Source organism: Pseudorca crassidens, chromosome 19, assembly GCF_039906515.1.
Source record: "Pseudorca crassidens isolate mPseCra1 chromosome 19, mPseCra1.hap1, whole genome shotgun sequence".
Classification (NCBI taxonomy): domain Eukaryota; kingdom Metazoa; phylum Chordata; class Mammalia; order Artiodactyla; family Delphinidae; genus Pseudorca; species Pseudorca crassidens.
In genome coordinates, this window is record NC_090314.1 from 34,912,755 (window position 1) to 34,938,476 (window position 25,722).

Here is a 25,722-nt window from a genome sequence, read left to right on the forward strand (position 1 = left end):
AAAACAAAGTCCATAACAAAGACAAAGAAGGTCAGTATGTAATGGTAAGGGGATCAATCCAACAAGAAGATATAACAATTGTAAATAAATATGTACCCAACGTAGGAGCACCTAAGTACATAAAGCAAATGTTAATAGACATAAAGGGAGAAATAGACGGTAACACAATAATAGTAGGAGACTTTAACACCCCATTTATATCAATGGATAGATCATACAGACAGAAAATCAATAAGGAAACACTGGCATTTAATGACACATTAGACCACTGGTCTTAAATGACACATTAGTCCATCTATTAGATGGACTTAATAGAGATATATAGATATCGATCTCTATATACAGAATATCCTACCCAAAAGCAGCAGAGTTCACATTCTTTTCAAGTGCACAGGGAACATTATTCTCCAGGACAGATCACATGCTAGGCCACAGAACAAGTCTCAGGAAATTTAAGAATGAAATCATAACAAGCATCTTTTCTGACCACAACACTAAGAGACTAGAAATCAACTACAAGAAAAAAACTGCAAACAACACAAACATGTGGAGGCTAAACAATATGCTACTAATCAACTGAAGAAATCTACGAGGAAATAAAAAAATACCTGAGACAAATGAAAACAGAAACACGATGATCCAAAAAATCTATGGAACACAGCAAAAGCAATACTAAGGGAAAAGTTTACAGCAATACAAGCCTACCTCAGGAAGTAAGAAAAGTCTCAAATAAACAACATAACATTACAACTAAAGGAACTAGAAAAAAAAAGAAAAAACAAAACCCAAAGTTAGTAGAAGGAAAGAAATAGTTACAACTGACACAACAGAAATACAAAGAGACATATCAGATCATAAGAGATTACTACAGACAATTATATGCCAATAAAATGGACAAACTAGAAGAAATGGATTATTACTAGAAATGTGCAGTCTCCCAAGACTGAATCAGGAAGAAATAGAAAATTAGGAATAGACTGATAACCAGTAATAAAATTTCAACTGAATCAGTAATAAAAAAAACTTAATTCCCAACAAACAAAAGTCCAGTACCACATGGCTTCACAGGTGAATTCTACCAAACATTTAAAGAGTTAACACCTATTCTTTCCAAACTATTCCAAAAAATTGAAGAGGAAGTAATGCTTCCAAACTCATTATATGAGGCCAGCACCACTCTGATACCAAAACCAAAGACACCACCAGAAAAGAAAATTACAGACCAATATCAATGATGAACGTAGTAACAAAAACGCTCAACAGAACTTTAGCAAACAAAATTCAACAAAACATTAAAAAGATCAGACACTGTGATCAAGTGGGATTTATCCCAGGAATGCAAGGATGGCTCAATCAATGTGATACACCACATTAACAAATTACAGAATAAAAATTGCTCATCTTAATAAATGCAAGAAAAGCTTCTGACAAAATTCAACATCCATTTATGATAGAAACTATAAACAAAGTGGGTACAAAGGGAACATATCCCAACATAATAACAGCCATATACAACAAGCTCACAGCTCACATCATACTCATCAGTGAAAAGATGAAAGCATTTCCTCTGTGATCAGGAACAAGACAAGGACGTCCACTCTCACCACTTTTATTCAACATAATACTGGAAGTCCTAGCCACAGCAATTAGACAGGAAGAAAAATTTTTTTAAAAATCCAAATTGGAAAGGAAGAAGTAAAACTGTCACTGTTTGCAGATGACATGATACTATACATAGAAAACCCTAAAGATACCACCAAAAAACTACTAGAACTCTTCAACAAATTCAGTAAAGTTTCAGGATACAAAATTAATACAAAACAAAAATCTGTTGCATATCCATACTCTAGTAACAAACTATCAGAAGGAGAAATTAGAAAATAATCTCATTTACAACTTCATTAAGGAGAAAAAAAACCCCAGGAATAAATCTAACCAAGGAGATAAAAGAGTTGCACTCTGAAAACTGTTAAGACATTGATGAAAGAAACTGAAGACAACACAAATGGAAAGATACACTGTGCTCATAGATAGGAAGAATTAATATTGTTAAAATGACCATACTACCCAAGGCAATCTACAGATTCAAACACCAACAGCATTTTTCACAGAACTAGAACAAAGAATCCTAATATTTGTATGGAAACACAAAAGACCCTGAAGAGCCAAAGCAATCTAGAGAAAGAACGTAGCTGGAGGTATCATACTCCTTGATTTCAAACTACACTACAAAGCTACAGTCATCCAAACAGTATGGGGGACGTCCCTGGTGGTCCAGTGGTTAAGAATCCACCTTCCAATGCAGGGGACACGGGTTCAATCCCTGGCTGAGGGAACTAAGATCCCACATGCCGTGGGGCAACAAAGCCCACGCGCTCTGGAGCCTGCATGCCAGAACTAGAGAGAAACCCACACACCACAACTACTGAGCCTGTGCACCGCAACAAAAGATCCGGTGTGCCGCAACTAAGACCCGACGCAGCACCAGTAAAGTAGAAGTAGTACAAACTAGCTGATAATTGTTCTAGCCAAGTTTCCCATGCTTAATTAAATAGGTCCAAGAACACAAAAGAAACACCTACTATTTAAGTAAGGTTATCCTAGGAGGAGCAGTGTACTTTGGCAAAAAACTGGGTCCACGAAGACGATATGAGGTTCTAGTCTGGCTATACCAACAACTACCTATGTGATCTAAGCAACTAATCTCTGAGTTATTTCCACATATAAAATGAGTTCTCAAAAGGCCCTTTTTAAGTCAAAGATTCAACAATTCTATTCAGATTATTCTTATAATTGAGATAGGTATACAAGTAAGACTTATGTATCGTAAAAGACAGTTAAGTATATAAAAGTAGATAAGATGATGAGCTTTGGATTCAAATAAACTGAAAACTCTAATTCCTCTCTTTCATTTACTTAATTGTGAAAAGACAGCAAGTTGCTTAATTCCTTTACACATCAGTTTCTATAGCTATAAAAGGAAGATAATATTAAAACCTATCTCCAAGAATTTTATAGGCAAATGAGATAAGGTACACATAAAGTGCCTCTGCACAGTGCCTGGTACATAAGAACACATTAAATTTTAGCTATTATTACTGTTTTAAATACTATTAGTAATTCACTCTAAAATCCATACATAAAATATAGTCCTTCTAACACCATGAACCATGTAGAGCAATGGCTGCCACATATCAAAATATGATACATTCAGAGAAGAGCAGAGAGAAGGCAGAACAGCTTGTGGGGCCTGGCCTCAGTACCTGAAGGTCCTGCTGCAGCTGCATCTTCCATGAGTTCTCCCTCTTCCAATTCCATGTTGTTGTATTCCACATCATTTTCTCCAGACCTAAGAATATATAAAATTCATCATTCCACACAGTAAGTACAATTAATATTACTTGTCACACCTCAGTGAACTTCATAACAATTGTGTATAGCTTTCTCCTGTGAAGTAATAGAATATTTCTAAATACAAAATTGAGGGAAAAGACTTTTGTCATTATCACATGTATGGGCAGTATTATTAATGTTCAATCTACCTTTTTAAAATACCAAGATAGGTTGGCAACATTTAATTTTTAAAATAGAAAATCTGAAAACCATTGTAAGCAGAAGAGATTATAGCTTCAAAGGATTTGTAACTTAATGGTAGTAAATTAGGCTTAACACAGTACACTTTAAGGTTAAGAAAGATGTTTAAATTACTGTATGTGACTAAACACTATTTTCTTAAAATACTATTTCAGAAAAGAGGGTGTTGTCTATCAAAACACAATCACCTTATTTTAAACGACAAAGTACTATATGGAACAGCACTAATCAGTGCTAGTTTTGAGTATTTAAAGTAGTCTTAAAATCAGTTCCCGGACTGACAGCACGAGGAGCTCTACCGATCTGCTTCAGTGACATTGGTGAAAATTATTTTTTAAAGCAACCATTTAGACTCTGGAAATGGTTCTAAGAGCATATAGCAAATGAAAACATCTCCTCAAAAAAATGTACTAAAATTTGGTAACAACAGTGAGCCTGTGGTACTTGAACCAAGACCACTCCCCACCTCCATTCAGTGATACAGAAATTCCACTTCAGACTGGTACAGCCAAGAACATAGGGCTCCCATTTCCCACAGCTCCCCAATAGAAGGGCTATATTCCCAGGAGGAGTAAGACATCAGCATTTCTCATCCTGTTCCCAGCCACCCGTGGCTGAGGCTAAAGTCAGGTGTATGTGACCAAGAGGTAGGGATTCCCTTCTTCTACCCAGACCCAAGGCTCTACCTTGGATGCAGCATGCTGAGGTAACTGGGGCCCAGATCCCCAGTGCCCCAATTCACTCATAAAGCAGAAGTCCCAGGCCTGAGAAGACAAACCGAAAAGATCTGAGGCTACAGCCCCCAACTTGCCCATCTACAATGGGTCAGTTTCTAAAGTGGGAGAAATAAGTACACCTTTGTGCTCACTCCAGCTTCAGAGCTCTGGCTCAGAGATTTTGCCTGCAGAAGGAAGCAGGCTCTAAAAACTGAGCCACAGAGAAAGGTGTAACACTATTAAGAACATAAAAAAATACTCTCAAATGGAATCCAGCAAAACATAAAAGGAATTACACACCAAGGCAGAATAGAATTTAACCAAGGAATACAAAGTTGGTTTAGAATCTGAAAATCAACTAATGTAAAACACCATATCAACAGAATATAAAAAAACAACTACATGATCATCTGAATAGATGCAGAAGGAGAATATGACAAAATCCAATACCCTTTCATAACAAAAACACTCAATAAACCAGGACTAGAAGGGCATAGATGTAAAACCCACAGCTAACATCACACTTAATGGTGAAAGACTGAACGCTTTCCCTCTAATATCAGGAATAAGACAAGAAAGAATGTCCACTCCCCGCAGTGGTTAAGAAGCCACCTGCCAATGGAGGGGACACGGGGTCGATTCCTGGTCTGGGAAGATCCCACATGCCGTGGAGCAACTAAGCCCCTGTGCCACAACTCCTGAGCCTGCACTCTAGAGCCCATGAGCCATAACCACAACTACTGAGCCTTCGTACCACAACTACTGAAGCCCACGTGCCTAAAGCCCATGCTCTGCAACAAGAGAAGCCACTGCAATGAGAAGCCTGTGCACCGCAACGAAGAGCCCCACTCACCGCAACTAGAGAAAGCCCACGTGCAGCAACAAAGACCTGATGCGGCCTAAATAAATAAATAAATCTATTAAAAAAAAAAAAGAATGTCCACTACCACCAATTCTATTCAACATTCTATGCAGTGAACTTAGGCAAGAAAAAGAGATAAAAGGCATCCAAATTGGAAAAAAAGAAGTAAAACTAAATCTATTTACAGATGTAATACTGTATATAGAAAAACCTAAAGAATCCATTAAAAAAACTATTAGAACTAATAAACGAGTTAGCAATGTTGCAAGAAACAAAAATCAACTGGATTTTCATGTACTTGCAAAAGAACAATACACAAAGGAAATTTAAAAAGAAAAGTCAATTGCATTTACAATAGCATAAAAAAGAATAAGATACTTAGGAATGAATTAAAAGATGTGTAAAACATATACTCTGAAAATTACAAAACACTGTTGAAAGATTAAAAACTTCTGATCGGCAAAAGACCCTGTTAAGAATATAAAAAGACAAGCTACAGAGTGGGAGAAGACAAGCTACAGAGTGGGAGAAAGTATTTGCAAAGCATGTATACAAATTTTACTGGGGAAAACTTGGCAAAGGGTATATGGGATCTTGTATTATTTCCTCCAACTGCAAGTGAATTTACAATTACCTCAAAATAAAAAGAAAAAAACAGCAGGAAGAAAATATATAATACTATCATAGAAAGACTGAGGTGGAGGAAGAGAAGAAAGGCCTACTTGATACATGTGTTCTAGTTAACTAAAAGCTGTTTATAATAACCACTACCCAAATCAACTGTGTATCTATTTCCCCATCTATACAAGGAACTGACCTTAATTTGTAAGAGCTAACAGTTTATGATTCCCCAGATGCTCAAATTAGCTCAAGATTAACTGTGCTGTTTCTATGAATTATATAAAACAGTTTGGATCAAGATATTATTATAGATGTATATAAAGGGAACATAATCAAATACCTTCTAGTAGAAAAAGCATTAAAAAGTCAATCTAATGAGATGCTGTGAATCCAATTTTACGTAAAATCCAATTGCCCTCAAAACTACCTTGAAAAAAGTCAAGAGACCTAACAGTCAAAGGAATTAATTCAGATAGAACCATGTATTTAAGCTATTATCAAGGTGGATTCCACTTTATAGAATCACCATCTAAAAGAATTTTCCATGTTAATTCAAATTAATCAGTTCTATTCTATATATTTAAAAATATCACTAATAATGATTTCTCATTTGGTGACTTAAAGGCTTCACATTTCAACTAACCCTTTTAGGCAATTTGCCACGTATGCTAAAGAGGGAACATTAAGTGAAAAAGGTCTATTTTGAGGAGCTAATTTGTGGAAATGGGGGGTGAGGTCAAACAGGGGGTTTAAAACTCTCACCTTACTCTTGTGAAATGGCTGGTGCCAGGGCTGGGACAGAGAAAGTACAAGATGAACCTGGAATGTCTTGTAGTGCCAGAAAATAAGAAAGTGCTTATAAAATAATGAGGACATCTAGAAAGGACACAGGAGTTTTTAAAAGGCTGCCACTGGCCAAATCTGGGACAATCCGAGCAATAAATTATGATAGTAAGTGGATTAAATGATTTAAAAATACAAAACTCCATGAGTCTATACTAATGAAATTAATTAGTTAATTAATGAATGGGGCAGAGGGGAAAGTTCTTCCTTAGAATAGAATTCCAATTAATAAACGTAGAAGGAATAATGGCATTAGAAAATCATCATTCAGCAATCAACACAGTAATCTTTTTCAAGCAGGAATCACCAATGAATGATAAAATTAGTGGACTAAAGTACAACAAGAAATAAGATATTTACAGTCTCCAAATATGTCCCCACATAATACTTATTAATTACAAAGGGGAAAAGTAGAGCGATCTGGCAGATATCACCTTAACCAAGTATCCTAAATCAATCAACCATAATGGGACAGACTGAAGACATGCGCCTTCCACTGTCCCCTCATATTGATGCGCTGAAAAAGCTACATCATCACTTCTGTCTTATTCCTGCCAAAAGTGCATAACCTCGATCTAATTATGAGGAAATATCAGACTACTCCAAATTGAGGGACTTGCTACAAAATAACCACTCTGTATTTCTCTGAAGTGTCAAACTCATGAAAAACAAATTAAAAAAAAAAGACTACATGAACCAGACCGAAGCAGATTAAAGTGTCTTAACAAAAAGCAACATGTGGGGCTTCCCTGGTGGCACAGTGGTTGAGAGTCCACCTGCCGATGCAGGGGACACGGGTTCATGCCCTGGTCCGGGAAGATCCCACATGCTGCGGAGCGGCTGGGCCCGTGAGCCATGGCCGCTGAGCCTGTGTGTCCAGAGCCTGTGCTCCGCAACCAGAGAGGCCACAACAGTGAGAGGCCCGTGTACCGCCAAAAAAAAAAAAAAAAAGCAACATGTGATCCTGAATTGGATCCTAAACCAGACAAAGGACATCACTGTCAAAATTTCTATAAGGTCATAGATTATAGTATTACATCAGTGTTAACTTCCTGATTTTGATAATGGTACTGAAATTACATAAGAGACATACTTGGTTTTAGAAGTACACAATGAGAAGTATATTCACTTAATCTCAAATGTCCCACAAAAAAGTTATATAGAGAGAAAAGAAACATAACAAAGCAAAATATTAAATTTGGGGAATTAATCTGGGCAAAGGAAATACGGGAATTCCCTGTTACTATTTTTGCAACTTTTCTTAAATATGAAATAATTGCAAAATTAAAGCTAAAGCAAAAACTAAAACTCAGTTTGGAACCCAGAGATGACAGGGAGGAAATCAGTTCACTTTTCCCTTCAAGTTCCTTTATTTATTTATATAAGATACTGTAGATCAAGAAAAAAAAATCCTTAATATCCACATTTTTAGGCCTAACTTAATTAATATGCTTCTAATAATTACCACTTAGATGATTTATAGTGGTAGTTAATGTGAACACTCACATGGTTTCTTCATCAATGTCATTTTCTTCCGTGTTACTTGTTGCTGTGGAACTGGCAGAAGAACTGCTGCCATCGAGATGATTTACTTCATCTTCACCAACAAGATCCAGATCCAGATCTCCATCTGAAAGCTCATGCTAGATTAAGGCAAAGAAAGAAGACTTCTATCTCAAATGTTTTCACTCAGCCCATGGCCCAAGCACCAGCACCAAAGAATAAGGTAATCATCAGAATTCTCCGCTCCTGTGCCTAGACTGCTGTGCCCTGTAGAGATAACTCACATAACCACACTACCTGGTACCACTAATAAGTTATTTCTGCCAATGTCAGCTGGGCCTTCGATATGACTGGAAATGCTTCATACAGTCCACATCAGCTTCCTCACAAAGTAACATTTCAAACCATCACTCCTCAAGACCTATCTAACGTCTATTATCCTCAACGTGATTATAAAACCCTGTCACCTATCTACACAGAAAAACATATTGGCTATTAAGCATAAATGCCCACAACTTTCAGCTGCCCTACCTGCAAACTCCACCCTACCTTTAACTCATTCTATCAAAGGTTAACTGCTTCACCTGAGTGCTCCATTCCAACCTCTATTATCTCCTTAAATAAATGGTTTTGTTAATACCTGGACCTGATTTTCAATCTTTCTCCCCACTGGCTCCTTCATTATAACATATACCTGAAGCCTCAAAAAGAGCTTCTCTCTCCTTCTGTCTCTCATCTTAAACAATAACAACCACTTCTTGAAATCTCTTTCTAGTTGTAGTTTAGCTGGGACAAAACCTGGCTATCTCCCAAAACCTAAATCATCCTACATACATAGGCAATGATAAGGTACTTTAACTAGATTCAGTGAACGGAAAGCAGACACCTTTTTTTTTTTAAGATTTTTTTTCTAAATTTATTTATTTTTGGCTGCGTTGGGTCTTCGCTGCTGGGCACAGGCTTTCCCTAGTTGTGGCGAGTGGGGTTTACTCTTCGTTGCGGCATGTGGGCTTCTCATTGCGATGGCTCCTCCTGTTGCGGAGCACGGACTCTAGGCATGTGGGCTTCAGTAGTTGTGGCTCATGGGCTCTAGAGCGCAGGCTCAGTAGTTGCAGCACACGGGCTTAGTTGCTCCGCGGCATGTGGGATCTTCCTGGACCACAGCTCGAACCCGTGTCCCCTGCATCGGCTGGTGGATTCTCAACCACTGCGCCACCAGGGAAGCCCCAGGACACATTTTAAAAATCCACAACTTACATAGCTTCTAAAATGTACATCACAGTTTGTTTTGTAGAATGTACAGTTTTCTACAATAAATTAATTTTTAGAACCTTGAAATAATTTTGATGCAACAACTTCTGACTTATTAACAGTTATAAAAGGGCATACACTAATAATGAAAATATAAGTGGACAAGATTTTCAGCACATTGATTCCCCCTATCATATGTTGGAAACCATGATATCATTTCTCTTTTCAAACACAAAATGAATCTAAAATAGGTCTAATTATTACATGATAATCTTCATTCTGAATCTTCTCCTCATCTTCTTCATCCTCCTTGGCCTCTCTTACAGAAGCTGTAGTAGGACCATCTTGGAGAAGCATGTCAGCACATGATCCAGACTTCTTAGCTCGTGTCTCAGGAGTGTCATCATTTTGGGGGCTAAGATGATTATCTGGTGGTGACAAATCTCTTGATTTCTGAGTTCGAGACAACTCAATAGTAAGTCTCTTTTAAAACAAAACAACACAAGCAGAGTCATAAGCAGTCCTCCACTCGTACAGTAAAATTATTTCAAGCAAAAAAAAAAACAAACCATATATCCAGATGTTCATAAAACCATTTCTTGCACCATCTATCTCATACCTTCCTGACTTTTGCTTATGGAAAAATCTATGACTAAGAAAAACTGCCCAATTTATTTTCATCTTTCTTCTCATTTCTAGCCCAAGCTACACAATCAGCAAACCGCATAGTAAATACAGGCAGTTTAACTTAACATAAAAATTTTTGAAAATATTCATCTTTTCCTCTCTCATATGTTAACCACTCTCAGCACTTCAAACTTCTCATCACATCCCCATATCCACTTGTAGAAAGAGACATTCCTTACATAATTTAGTTTACCATTGTAAAATAAAAATTCATTAACTGATCCTCCCCAGCGCTCAGTTCAACAATAGTGAGACTTCAAGATAGGGCAACATTCAATTGTTCCATAGTTTATAATCCTCTAAATTCAAACAGCATGGGAAAGAGAAATACCCAAGTCACTGAGAGAAACACAGAGTTTGCCTCAACTAGAGAAGTACTGTCCAATACAATTTTATGCAATGATGGAAATGTTCTACATCTGCAATTCCCAATACAAGCTAGCTACTGTAACTAAGGAACTGAATTTTTAATTTTAATTATGTCTACACAGCCACATGTGGCTAGTGGCTACTGAATTGGACAGTCCAGAATTAGAGGTTCAAAGGTAGTGAGAATAAAGAACAAGTGGATTTTTCTACAAAATTACAAACAGCAATAATATCCAAAATCTAATTACAAATGTAATACGCCGGTAAGACAATATGAAACACTAAAACCAAATATATGTTTTTTTGCTTACCTCTTTAAGGTTATTTATTTGTTGGATATAGCTAGTCTGTGCAGCTTCCAATTGAGTAATATACCAATGCTGGTCCCGGCATTTTTGAAAGAAAGTTGGTGAACGAACCTGAAACCTTAAAAGAATAACTGCACATGAAAAATAATCCAAACAGTAAAATATTATGAACCAAGCCTTAAGTCTATAACTATAAATTCTAGAATTTTAAGTTTACTTGATTACATTATAAGGCCAAAATTCAGAACTCAGAGCTCCTGATATCTGCCATTTATATATGTAGTTCACAAATTATAATGACATGGTTCTGAAAAGTCAGTTGTCTAAATTCAAACTGTATTTTTCTAAAGAAATAACATTACACATCACAGTTAAACTTCCAAACTCATCTACTAAAACATATTTACTATAATAATCTAGCTCAAATACAGTGTTGATCATAGGCTGGGAAGAAGAGGATCACACTATGCAGGAAGGAGACAGCTAATGCCTTCCTTCTCCTTTCTTGCCTGTGTCAGACCCTAGTAAAACAGGCGAAGTTTGTTTCAGGCACTGCTCTTTGTCATTCCTTTTCTATCTCCAGTTCCCATATTTCCTACTCCACAGCAAAAAAAAAAAAAAAAAAAAAATCACGTAAAGGGTCAACTACCCAGGACTGCTTTACTGTCCCTCAAAGAATTACATGCTCTGAATAACCTACATTCCCAACCCCATCCAGATAGCAGTTTAAAATCAAAACTCTCCATATATCACAATATGGCATATTTCAGCTGGGGTTAGGAAAAAAACAAGTATCTCTATATTAAAGCATATAAATGGATACACGATAGAATCTTGACCTCTTCAGAGTTATCGGTACTTTAAAAAAACTAATACTTATTAAAGCAAAAAAAACCCGTCCCTACCTTTGTTAGATAGCTGAACATGACTCCATTTACATTACTATGACTCCAATAAAGAGATGACTAAGGTCATAAAAAATGGCTGTTTTGGGCTTCCCTGGTGGTGCAGTGGTTGGCCGATGCAGGGGACGCAGGTTCGTGCCCCGGTCCGGGAGGATCCCACATGCCGCGGAGCGGCTGGGCCCGTGAGCCACGGCTGCTGGGCCTGCGCGTCCGGAGCCTGTGCTCCACAACGGGAGAGGCCACGGCAGTGAGAGGCCCGCGTACCGCAAAAAAAAAAAAAGGTTGTTTTGCAGGCTGGTAAAATTAGTATTTGAATAGTTTTACAATCCTCTCTGGTTAAAGTGTGAAACAGGAACAAATTATTCATATTTCTTTTAGTGAATAATTTAAGAAAACCTAAAAGGTTATAAAATGATACTAAAATAATCCCCCAAAAGAGATGACAAAAACATGAATTTTTTTCTACACTCAAAATGCAATAATCTCTTTTTATACATCCTTATTCTCCCAGAAAAGTTATGAAGAACACATAATAGTAAAGGGTGATATAACAGCAACTCATCCAGCATGCTCAAGGACAAAGAAATCAGAATAAGTGAAATTTAAAAGAGTATATTCAAATCTCTTTTAAGGAAAAGAGTTTTTTTTTTTTTTTTTTTTTTTATGTTCCTTCCTCCCCTTCAGCTCAGTGTCATAATCCATCTCTTCCTGATTTTCAGATGAGGTATATCCAAAGGTATAATGCAAATGGAATGAAAATAATCACAAATCTCACAAGGACGTAGTATTGCATAAAGGCAATGAAAGCAGTGCTGAAAAACTGCTCACATCACAGCAGAGCTGTTGACAAGAGTGGGACTAGCTAACAACCAAAGGGGTTAAAACTGACTAGGATGACGGCAGGATGGTTGCTTCCAAGAGGATGATCTAACTCCTAAAGGATTTAGAGAGGCTCTTGAAGATTGCGGCAGAAACGACCCTCTCTGTTCAGGCAGTGGAAAGTGTAATGTGCAGGAAAGGATGTCCTTTCATGTTATTACACAATTCCAGAAATATTAAGAGGAGCATCCACAGTGACGGCTTAGTCTGCTCGAGCTGCCATAACAAAAGACCACAGACTGGAGGGCTTAAACAACAGCAGTCTACGTTCCCACGGTTCTGGAGGCTGGAAGTCAAAGATCAAGGTGTCGGCAGCTTTGGTTTCTTCTGAGGCCTCTCTCCTTGGCTTGCACGTGCGTGGCCTTCTCACTGCCCTCGCATGGTGCTCTGGTGTCTCTTTCTATTCTTTTTTTTTTTTTTTTAAACATCTTTATTGGAGCATAATTGCTTTACAATGGTATGTTAGTTTCAGCTTCACAACTAAGTGAATCAGTTATATATATACATATGTTCCCATATCTCAAAATGCAATAATCTCTTTTTATACATCCTTATTCTCCCAGAAAAGTTATGAAGAACACATAATAGTAAAGGGTGATATAACAGCAACTCATCCAGCATGCTCAAGGACAAAGAAATCAGAATAAGTGAAATTTAAAAGAGTATATTCAAATCTCTTTTAAGGAAAAGAGCTTTTAAAATTATTTGATGGAAACTTACTAAACTGTTAAACATTCTGAAACCACTCAGTTCAAAACATATTTGAATTTTTTTTTTAATTTTTAAATTTTTTAAATACATTTATTTTTGGCTCCATCTGCATTGGGTCTTTGTTGCTGCATGCGGGCTTTCTCTAGTTGTGGTGAGCGGGGGCTACACTTCATTGTGGTGCGTGGGCTTCTCATTGTGGTGGCTTCTCTTGTTACAGAGCACGGGCTCTAGGCACGCGGGTTTCAGTAGTGGCTCACAGGCTCTAGAGCGCAGGCTCAGTAGTTGTGGTGCATGGGCGTAGTTGCTCCACGGCATATGGGATATTCCCAGACCAGGGATCAAACCCGTGTTCCCTGCATTAGCAGGCAGATTCTTAACCACTGTGCCACCAGGGAAGTCCCTGAATTTATTTATTTTTTTAAAACTCAAGCTTGCATTTTGATCATCAAATTAAACCATGGTGCAATGATGCCCCAAAACTGAATTACAAGGGTTACCCCAATATTAAATAGGGCTGTAGCTTTATAGTCACTGTTTATGTTCTGTCCTTTCTTGCAAATAACACAACTACCATCACTTAGTTTATTTTCATCAATTTTCATCTCTATTCCCTTACTTTTAATTTGCTGTTATCTAGAAGAAACTGAAAATCTTTTTGTTAAATTAAGCTTTCAAAACCAGTCATCCAAACATAATACACAATGCCAAGTGGAAAAAAATAAGCACTCGAGGGCTTCCCTGGTGGCGCAGTGGTTGAGAGTCCGCCTGCCGATGCAGGGGACGCGGGTTCGTGCCCCAGTCCGGGAAGATTCCACATGCCGCGAAGCGGCTAGGTCTGTGAGCCATGGCCGCTGAGCCTGCGCATCCGGAGCCTGTGCTCCACAACGAGAGAGGCCATAACAGTGAGAGGCCCGCGTACCACGAAAAAAAAAAAAAGCACTTGATCCCACACTATTCTTGGATTTCCAAATGGTGAGGTTGCTAGAAGTTCAATAGATAAATGGGACATTACCACATTTACTGGAAGTAGTAGTTTACTTTTTTGAAAAACTTTATTTTTGGCTGCATTGTGTCTTCGTTGGTGCACACGGGCTTTCTCTAGTTGCGGTGAGTGGGGGCTACTCTTCGTTGTGGTGCGTGGGCTTCTCATTGCGGTGGCTTGTTGCGGAGCATGGGCTTCTAGGCACTCGGGCTTCAGTAGTTGTGGTGCATGGGCTCAGTAGTTGTGGCTTGCAGGCTCTAGAGCACAGGCTTAGTAGTTGTGGCACATGGGCTTAGTTGCTCTGTGGCATGTGGGATCTTCCCAGTCCAGGGCTCGATCCCGAGTCCCCTGCACTGGCAGGCGGATTCTTAACCACTGAGCCATCAGGGAAGCCCCAGCAGTTTACTTTTTATGGAACTACTAACTAGATGTCAAACACATTTCTGACTAACTTATTCACTGACCACACAGGACTTCTGAAATTAAATGGTTAAGAACATGGTAAGGTTAGAGTTAGAATGAATTTCAATATTCATCTTTGTTAAGTGAAAAGACTTTAAAATTCTGATGACATTATTTCCTGTGATAAAAGCCATAATATAAATGTTTCCTATTACCTTAAAATCACTGTATCATTTTGTCGATTCAAGTATCCTTCATTTGCAAGTAAGTCCAAACGGAAAAATCGATTATAACCCCAACATTCTCCAACTTCAAAGTCAGATGCAAATTCTCGAATGATATTTTTGGTAGGATCATTGCAGGACTGATGAACCATCTCTACACGGTATTCGTATCTAAAATTGAAAAGACTATTAATATAGAGTTAGTAAAGCAAGAATAAATGACATCAAAACATTAAGGTGATTAAGTACCTAAGAAGAAACTTAATGATATACACAGCTACATGTCTTTCAGAAAGGACTGTCACAACAGTAATATAAATGGGCTACCACAATATGATTGGCACTAGGTCCTTCTTCCCCTTTAAAAATGTTTACCAATATAGCAGGTATAAAATACCACCTCAAATAATGAATAAATTTTGTATAAAATAGTATTTTCAAAGTTACACATTTTAGCAACACTATGTATTTTTCCATATATTCATTACCTATGTTTCCTCACAATGTTCTGCCATTTTCTTTGAGGTAAATAAATAATAAATTTTGAATACTCTACTATATTTTTCCAATTCAAGTTATCATAAATCAACTGTGTATTCAGCAATTCAAGCCTATAAAATTTTCTAATAGAAAATAAGTATAAATGGGAAAGCCAGTAAATTTAGATTTCCGCATCTTATATAGTATAAAACTCTCAAGTCTTCGAAGTCATTTTTACTGAGAAAGTACGCTATCGCAAGAAAGAGAAGTGAAAAAATAAAGATCATCAGAAGGAACATCCAACAGTAGCCATAAAGCTTCTTTTTTAGCAGAGATAAACTTTTAAAAGAAAAACCCAATACCTCAGTCTGCTATTTCTACTTGCAAAGGCAAAAGAAAAAATTACAGCTCTTTATCTACAAATAAACGTGTACAGGCGACCCTTAAACAACCTAAGTTCGAATTGCAATGGTCCACTTAACTGTGAATTTTTTTTTATATAGTAAATATTACAGTACTACACAATCTGCAGTTGTTTGAATCCAAGGATGTAGAACCATGGATACAGAGGAACCCAGGATAGGGAGGGCCAATTGTAAGTGACATGCAGATTTTTGACTGTGTGGAGGGTTGGCGCCCCTAAGCCCTGCGTTGTTCAAAGGTCAACCGTATTTAAGTACTGTCAAATGATTTTTATATTAGTATCTCTCACAGTGCATTATACAGATTGATGGCACAAACTAATACAAAAGCTGTGATATTTTGTCTGCCTAATTATTATGGCAGTTGTAAGGCAAAGGGTGCCATTAAATGTCCAGAAATAAACCCCAATATCAGTGTGCAATTGGTTTTTGACAAGGGTTCTGACTCAACAGGGAAGAAAGTTTCTTCAACAAACAGTGCTGAGGGAATTCCCTGGTGTCCCAGTAGCTGGGACACTCTGCTTTCACTGCAGTGAAATGTTCAATCCCTAGTCAAGCAACTGGGATCCCACCAAAACAAAATAAATCAAAACAACAACAAAGGGCTTCCCTGGTGGCGCAGTGGTTGAGAGTCCGCCTGCCGATGCAGGGGACACGGGTTCGTGCCCCGGTCCAGTAAGATCCCACATGCCGCGGAGCAGCTGGGCCCGTGAGCCATGGCCGCTGAGCCTGTGCGTCCAGAGCCTGTGCTCCGCAACGCGAGAGGCCACAACAGTGAGAGGCCCGCGTACAAAAAAAAAAAAAACAACAACAACAAAAAACCCAAATGGTGCTGAGAAAATCTGATTGCTACGTGCAAATTTCACATACAAATTTCATATGTATATTTCATATACAACTTTCTAATTTCATATACAAAAATTAACTCAAAATGGATCAATGACCTAAATGTAAGGGCTAAAACTCTAAAACTCTTAGAAGAAAACACAGGGGTAAATATTCATGAATTCGAATTTGGCAATGGATTCGTAGATTTGACTCCAATAGTATGAACAAGTAAAGAAAAAATAGGTAATTTGGACTTCGCAAAAATTTAAAATTTTTGTGTATCAGAGGACATTATCAAGAAAGCAAAAATACAACCCACAGAATGGGAGAAAGTTTTCAAATCATATGTCTGATAAGGGTTTAGTATACAAAATGCAGAGAGAATTCTCAGAACTCAACAATTAAAAGACAAGCAACCTAATTTAAAAATGGAAAATAGACTTGAATTTCAGACATTTCTCCAAAGAAGATATACAAATGGCCAGAAAAACAAATGAAAAGATGTTCAATTTCACTGGTCATTAAGGAAATGCAAGTCAAAACCACAATGAGATACCACTCCATATTCACTAGGATGGCTATAAAATGTAATCTTAAAATGGTAGGAACAGAGAATGGTGCAGCCACTGTGGAGAACAGTTTGGTAATTTCTCAAAACGTTAAAAACACAGAATTAACATATGCCCATATAGAAACTCATACATGAATATTTATAGCAAGATTATTCGTAATAGCCAAAAGATGGAAGCAACCCATATGTCAATCAATAGATGAACTGATAAACAAATTGAGGTCCATACATACAATGGAATATTGTTCAGCCATATAAAGGAATGAAGTTTTGATATATGCTTCAACATTTGGTGAACCCTGAAAACACTATGCTAGGTAAACAGAAGCCAAACATAAACGATCCCAAATTGTATGAACTTCTATGTGAAATATCCAGAATAGGCAAATACACAGAGAAGAATAGTTGTCTAGGATTGGGGGAAGGAAGGGATGGGTACGAGGTGTTCTAGGATGATGAAAACATTCTGAAACTAGAGAGAGGTGGTGACTGTACAACACTGGAAATGCACTAAGTCCCACTGAATTGTGTATTTTTTATTTATTTATTTTTGGCTGCGTTGGGTCTTCATTGCGCGCAGGCTTTTCTCTAGTTGAGGCGAGCGGGGGCTACTCTTCATTGCGGTGCGTGGGCTTCTCATTGTGGTGGCTTCTCTTGTTGCAGAGCAAAGGCTCCAGGCGCACGGGCTTTAGTAGTTGTGGCGCATGGGCTTACTTGCTCCGTGGCATGTGGGATCTTCCCGGACCAGGGCTCAAACCCGTGTCCCCTGCGTTGGCAGGCGGATTGTTAACCACTGCGCCACCAGGAAGTTCTTAAATTGTGTATTTTTAAATGGTTAATTACATATTATATGAATCTCACCTCAAAAAAATTTTTACTTTTATTTTAAAAATGAGTAGTAAAAAAATTCAAAATTCAGAGAAACAACCAAGAATATTGAAAATCTAAGGAGAAAGACATTAATGCAGATGGTTAAATACATCCAGGATCAAGACAGGTAAAAGTTTAAAATCAATATAGAACACTTTTTTAAAAATCAGTTTTTTATATGAAAAAGCATATAATGTTTGAAAAAAGATCATTGTTTCATCTGCATTAGTTCTTTAAAATCATGACAGAGATATATCTATGTTTCTATTAAATACAGCAATTAATCCAAGTTAAATTATTTATAGAGCATCTCAACCCTAATCTTAGATAAAACTAAAACCTCAAATTTGAATATTCCAACTTAAATTCCCTTCTTTTATCAAACTGAAAGTCTGAATGAATTTTAACAATTATTAACTTAAAATTTTAGTCTCATTAATATTACTCCCCAAGGGAAAGTTCTACTCTTTGCTTAAGCAACTCAAAGAAATTTCCTTCTCTAAAACAAAAGTCAGATTAGTAAATACTGTTAAGAGTCAATTCAAGGATGTCACTCATGCACAAATTTCCTCAGAAAGCCTACATAGGTGTATTATAACGCACACAGTGAGAAAGATATTTAAGTATAATGAAATTATGAAAGTACTTGTGCAGGGTCCCAAGTGTTATTAAAATCTACTAGATAATACAATGATTTACATTTTTATTTCATACTTTGACAGTAAAACTACCTCACTGTTAAACTCTCAATTTCATAATTGAATGACATTTCAGTAATTAATAAGAAAGTATTCAAGACTCTTCTCTAGGCTTGCCGAAGTGTTAAGAGAATTAACAGGTAATAAGGGAATTCCCTGGCGGTCCAGTGGTTAGGACTCTGCGCTTTCACTGCCAAGGGTGCGGGTTCAATCCCTAGTCAGGGAACTAATATCCCACAAGCTGCATGGCATGGCCAGAAAAAAAAAAAAAAAGAGGATAAGATGTCTGTTTTTATCCAAATAGAACATTCTTATTAAGGTATTCAGATAATATCTAACAAATACACAAATTCTAATCTCTTTCAAGCTTAGTATCCTGAATGATAATATTTCATTACCACTGATAATGTTATTACTGCTTATAAGACAATGTAAACTAAGTTCCTGAAGTATATATGTCAACAATAAAAGTACCCAAGATGAAACCTGTACCAAAAACAATAGAAATGTCAAAAAATCTACATACCAGTAAGAGAAGGAGAATCTTCCCAAGGCAAGAAACAGGTACAGACACATCTTGTTTTATTGTGTTTTTGCTTTATTGTACTTCACAGATATTACATTTTTACACATTGAAGGTTTGTGGCAACCTTACATCAAACAAGTCTATTGGCTCCACTTTTCCAACAGCATTTGGTCACTTCATGTCTGTGTCATTTTGGTAATTCTCACAATATTTCAAACTTTTACATTATTACTGTTACATCTGTTGTCATGATCTCTGACCAGTGACCTTCGATGGAATTGTTTTGGAGCGCCACAAACCACATCCATATAAGACGACAAACTTAACTGATCAATGTTACGTGTGTTCTGATTGCTTCACCTATCAGCCATCTGTCCCTCCTCCCCGCCCATCTCTTTCCCTCTTCTTGGGCCTTCCTATTCCCTGAGACACAACAATATTGAAATTAGGCCAATTAATAACCCTACAATGGCCTCTAAGTGTTCAAGTGAAAGAAAAAGGTCACATGTCTTACTTTAAATTAAAAGCTAGAAATCATTAAGGCTAGTGAGGAAGACATGTTGAAAGCCAAGATAGGCCGAAAGCTAGGCCTCTTGTGCCAAACAATTAGCCAAGTTGTGAATGAAAAGGAAAAATTCTTAAAAGCAAATTAAAAAGTGCTACTCCAGTGAAAACATAATTAAGAAAGCTAAACAGTTATTGCTGACATGAAGAAAGTTTTAGTGGTCTAGATAGAAGACCAAACCAGCTACAACACTCCCTCAAGCCAAAAGCTTAGTCCACAGTAAGGCCCTAACTCTCAATTCTACGAAGGCTGGGAGAGGCAAGGAAGCAGTAGAAGAAACGTCTGAAGCTAGCAGAGGTGGTTCATAAGGTTGAAGGAAAGAAGCTGTCTCCATAACATAGAAGTGCTGATATAGAAGCTGCAGCAAGTTATCCAGGAGAAGTAAATGCCTGGATCTGAAGCGTCCAAGGGCAGGTTGACTCTCTTGTCAGGAGCTAATGTAAGCTGGTGACTTAAAAGTTGAAGCTAATGCTCATTTACCATTCTGAAAATCCTAAGGCCCTTAACAATTATGTTAAATTTACTCTGCCTGTGCTCTATAAAGAGAACAACAAAGCCTGATGACAGCCCATCTCTTTACATATGGTTAACTGAATATTTTAAACCCACTTGAGATTTACCGCTCTAGAAAGAAAGATTTTTTGCAAAATATTACTGCTCATTGACAATGCACCTAGTCACCCTAGCACTCTGATGGAGACGTACAAGGTTAACGCTGTTTTCATGCCTGCTAACACACATCCATTCTGCAGCCCACAGATCAAGGAGTAATTCTGACTTTCAAGTCTTAGTATTTAAGAAATATATTTCATAAGGCGATAGCTGCCGTAGACAGTGATTGCTCTGAGGGATCTGGGCAAAGTAAATTGAAAACCTTCTGGAAAGTATTCACCATTCTAGGTGCCATTAAGATCATTCATGATTTGTGGGAAGAGGTCAAAATATCAACATTAAGGAGACTTTGAAAGAACTTGATTCCAAACCTCACAGATGACTTTGAGTAGTTCAAGAATTCAGTGGAGGAAGTAACTGCAGATATCGTAAAAATAGCAAGAGAATAAGAATCAGAAGTAGAGCCTGAAGATGTGACTGAATTGCTACAATCTCATGATAAAACTTCAATGGATGAGGAGTTGCTTTTTATGGATAAGGAAAAAAACAACAAAACAAAACAACAGGGTTTCTTGAGATGGAATCTACTTCCAGGTGAAGATGCTGTAAAGATTGTTGAAATGACAGCAAAGGATTTAGAATATTACATCAACTTAGTTGATAAAGCAGAGTCAGGGTTTGAGAGGATTGAATCCAAATCTGAAAGAAGTTCTACTGTGGCTAAAATACTATCAAACAGCATTGCATGCTACAGAGAAATCATTCATGAAAGGACGAGTCAATCAATGCAGCAAACTTTACTGTTGTCTTGTTTAAAGAAATTGCTACACCCACCCCAGACTTCAGCAACAACCACCCTGATCAGTCAGCAGCCATCAAACACTGAGGCAAGACCCTCCACCAGCAAAAAGATTATGACTCAGTGGTGGTTAGCATTTTAGAGCAATGAAGTATTTTTAAATTAAGGTATGTACATTTTTTTTCAGACATACAGCTAGTGCACACTTACTAGACTGTAGTATAGTTTAAACATAACTTTTATATGCACCAAAAAAGCAAAATATTCATGTAACTTGCTTTATTGTGGTGGTCTGGAACCAAACCTGCAATATCTTGAAGTATGCCTGTATATAGGAAATAAATTAATCAAGAGACAAGAAGAGAACCAAGATTAATGGTAGCAACAGGGTTATGAACAAAATCCTATAATCACTAAACTTTTTACAATTCTGCCTAAGATCAACCACCTTCCCAATCACAAAGGCTGATTTCAGGGAATAAAACAGAGCGTGGTGGTTAAGAACAAAGAATACAGAGAAAGAAAAATCTATGTTAAAAAGACTATACCTTAACAATGCTGAACTCAAGTGAATAACTTAGCTATGATATTTCCACCTGTGAAATGGGAGTGATAAATAGCATTTAACAGCTCACGAGGTGGTAGTAAAGCAAAATGAGTTATACAAGGCACAGTGCATAGCACAAAGTATATATTCAGCAGACGTGAGCTGTTACAATAACAATACAGGTAAGTCCACTGTTTCAGATCACACAGGAGATTTGGAACAGAGCTATGACTAAAACACACTTTCAACTCAGAGGCCAGAATCCTTTCCATATTACTAGCATTATTCGTAGTTTGACTCACCAGTCATGGCAAGAATATTCTTCACTAAGGTTAGTCTATGTCAGAAGTTGTGTCACTGGGGGTCAGTTCCCACGATCCTTTCAGTGATCCAAAAAGTCAAAACTATCTTCATGATAACGCTAAGATGTTATTTGCCTTTTTCGCAGTGTTTGACGTTTGCACTAACGGTGCAAAAGCAACGGTAGTTAAAATGTACCAGTAATCATTATATTCACTGCTACACACTTTCAGATGGGAAAAAAAATTTTCAATGTCTCTCAAGAATGTCTTTGGGCTTCCCTGGTGGCGCAGTGGTTGAGAGTCCGCCTGCCGATGCAGGGGCCACGTGTTCGTGCCCCGGTCCGGGAGGATCCCACATGCCGCAGAGTGGCTGGGCCCGTGAGCCATGGCCGCTGAGCCTGCACTCCGCAACGGGAGAGGCCACAACAGTGAGAGGCCCGCATACCACAAAAAAAAAAAAAAAAAAGAATCCGCCTGCCAATGCAGGGGACACAGGTTCGAGCCCTGGTCCGGGAAGATCTCACATGACGTGGAGCAACTAAGCCCATGCCCCGCAACTACTGAGCCTGCGCTCTAGAGCCCATGAGCCACAACTACTGAGCCCGTGTGCCACAACTACTGAAACTCGCACGCCTAGAGCCCGTGCTCCGCAACAAGAGAAGCCACCACAATGAGAAGCCCACGCACCTCAACAAAGAGCAGCCCTGCTCGCCTCAACTAGAGAAAGCCCATGCGCGGCAATGAAGACCCAACATAGCCAAAAATAAATAAATAAAATAAAGTTTTTTAGAAAAAGAACGTCTTTGAAGAAGTAGTAAAAATGATAAATGTTATTAAACCTTAATGCTTGGTGTCACAAATGGGAAATATACATAAAGTACTTATGCTGCATTGTGATATGCAATGGTTGCCTTGGAAAAATCACTTTGTTCAGCTGAGTTCCAATATCATCAGTCACTTTTTTTGTGAAACCTCAAATTCAGAGAACTGACAAACAATGGTTATTTGGTTGTGGATACCCAGCAGACATTTTCTGTGCCAAAACAACTAAGGAAAAGAACTGTCAGTGTTTGTTGCCAATGATAAAACACACTTTCAAGTGAAAAAACATAATCCTGGAAAATTTGTATGTACCACATGAGCTTAAAAGCTTTCCAATACTTCAAGACTTTCGTTGTGAAAACGGTGATATCCATGAATGTGACTGATACTGCATAATGAAATGTGTCAACACTACTTAGTAAGTTGTTATTTTCCAAATGATTATTCCATGTTGTTACAAAATCACGCATGAGTAAAAGATCCATGCAAAGTATAAGACAGACCAATGACATTTTACCAATGAGTAAAACAGCTTTAAAGAAGTGTAACTGAAATGTATAATTTGGTAAGTTTCACACATATTTATATATACCCATAAAACCAACCCCATTATGACAATCAAGATACTAAACATATCCATCATCCCCAAAGTTTCCTCTGCCTTTTGTAATTCTTCCCTCTTACCTTCTCCCTCCACCTTCCACCCAACCTTAGCCCAGCCTGTCTGATCTCTAAGCAACCGCACACCTGCATTCTGTCACTATAGATTAGTTTGCATTTTTCTAGAGGTTTATATAAGTGGAATCATATATATCTCTTTTTTATCTGGCTGCTTTCACTAAGAATAATTAATTTAAAAGTCATTCCTAGGGACTTCCCTGGTGGTGGGTAAGACTGCATGCTTCCAACGCAGGGGGCCTGGGTTCGATCCCTGGTCAGGGAACTAGATCCCACAGGCATGCCGCAACTAAGAGTCTGCATGCTACGACTAAAAGATCCTATAACTAAGACCTGGCACAGCCAAAATAAATAAGTAAATATTAAAAGAAATAAAAAAATAAGTCATTCTCATTGTTGCACGTATCAACCGTTCATTACTTTTTATTGCTGAGTGTTATTCCACTGTATAGACATAACAAAATTTGCTTATCTAGTCATCTGTTGGTGGCAGTTAGGGTTGATTTTATTTGGCTATTCCAAATAAAGTTACCATGAACATTTCTGGAAGTCTCTGAATGGACATCTAGTTCCTTTTCTCTGGGGTGAATATCTAGGAGTCGTTTAGCTGAGTCACACAGTAAGTGTATGTTTAACTTTTTTTTTTTTTTTTTTTTTGCGCGGTATGCGGGCCTCTCACTGTTGTGGCCTCTCCCGTTGCGGAGCACAGGCTCCGGACGCGCAGGCTCAGTGGCCATGGCTCACGGGCCCAGCCGCTCGGCAGCATGTGGGATCTTCCCGGACCGGGGCACGAACCCGTGTCCCCTGAATCGGCAGGTGGACTCTCAACCACTGCGCCACCAGGGAAGCCCATATGTCTAACTTTTTAACAAATCACCAAATGGTTTACAAAAGTGGTTGTATCATTTTACATTCCCACCAGAAACGTATAAGACTTCAAATTTCTCTATATTCTTGCCAACACGTGGTATGATCTCTGTAATTAGAGCCACTCTAATAGGACACAGTGGTATTGTAGATAAATTTCTCTTTTTTTTTAATTTACTATTTTTTAAAAAATTTCTTTATTTTATTTATTTGTTTTTGGCTGCGTTGGGTCTTCATTGCTGCGTGTAGGCCTTCTCTAGTTGTGGAGAGCGGGGGCTACTCTTCGTTGCGGTGCACGGGCTCTAGGAGCGTGGGCTTCAGTAGCTGTGGCTCGCGGGCTCTAGAGTGCAGGCTCAGTAGTTATGGTGCACGGGCTTGGATGCTCCGTGGCATGTGGGATCCTCCTGAACCAGGGATCGAACCCATGACCCGTGCATTGGCAGGCAGATTCTTAACTACTGCGCCACCAGGGAAGTTCTGTAGATAAATTTGTTTCCCTAATGACTTATACTATTAAACATCTTACACAGGATTATTTTGCCATCCATAAATCTTCTTTAGTGGGGTGTCTGACAAACTATTTGCCCTTACGGAAAAGAGACCTTGTTTATTTTTTTATTGTTGAATTTCAAATTCCTTATATATTCTTGATACAAATCCACATAATTTGAAGAAGAGAACTTTACAATTCTCAAGATGCCTAATTTACAAATGTGTTTCTTTATGGATTGTGTTTTTCCACTGTAACTGAACTATCATTGCCCAACCCAAAGGAAAATTTTCTCCTATGTTGTGTCCAGTAAGTTTTATTGTTTTAGGACTTAAATCTAGGTCTATGATCAATTTTCAGTAAGTTTAAGTATATAGTGTGAGGTATGGATCCAAGTTCAATTTTTTTGCATATGTATAGCCAAATGTTCAAGCACAATTTGTTGAAAAGACTACACTTTCCCCATAGCACTGTCTTTGCGTCTTTGTCAAAAAATAGTTTCCTAATGAAAGTGTGTTTATTTCTAGAATCATAGTACAGGTATCCCCCATTTTTGAACATTCTCTTTATGCCACTTAACTTTTACAAAAGAACCTACACTAGTACCTGTTTTTGCTAACCAAAAGAAATCTGAAGAGAAATTTTGTTTTTACAAAAAAAGCTGAAAAGTGAAAACAGCATTCAGTGCTTATTTTGTAGAAAGTCATTATAGAGGCATGCTCCAAGCAGCAAGAGCGGCACCGCCAAGCTCCTTCCCTGGGAATCATACCCAGCATCTCAGTATCAAG

General features: G+C 37.9%; 1 protein-coding gene across 5 annotated transcripts in view; it reads right to left on the reverse strand.

Annotated features, from left to right (window-relative positions):
* Positions 1-25,722, reverse strand: part of TRIM37 (tripartite motif containing 37) — a 155,689-nt gene that overhangs the window by 79,872 nt on the left and 50,095 nt on the right. For 3 of the 5 annotated variants that reach the window (XM_067714078.1, XM_067714081.1, XM_067714080.1), the window contains exons 13-17: positions 14,849-15,028; positions 10,758-10,872; positions 9,655-9,873; positions 8,143-8,279; positions 3,264-3,349 (exon numbers count right to left, since the gene is read on the reverse strand). In XM_067714078.1, the coding sequence (XP_067570179.1) occupies positions 3,264-3,349; positions 8,143-8,279; positions 9,655-9,873; positions 10,758-10,872; positions 14,849-15,028 (737 nt within the window). Of the gene's footprint in view, positions 1-3,263; positions 3,350-8,142; positions 8,280-9,654; positions 9,874-10,757; positions 10,873-14,848; positions 15,044-25,722 lie in introns of all 5 variants that reach the window. The other 2 variants (XM_067714083.1, XM_067714079.1) reach the window with 1 other exon arrangement.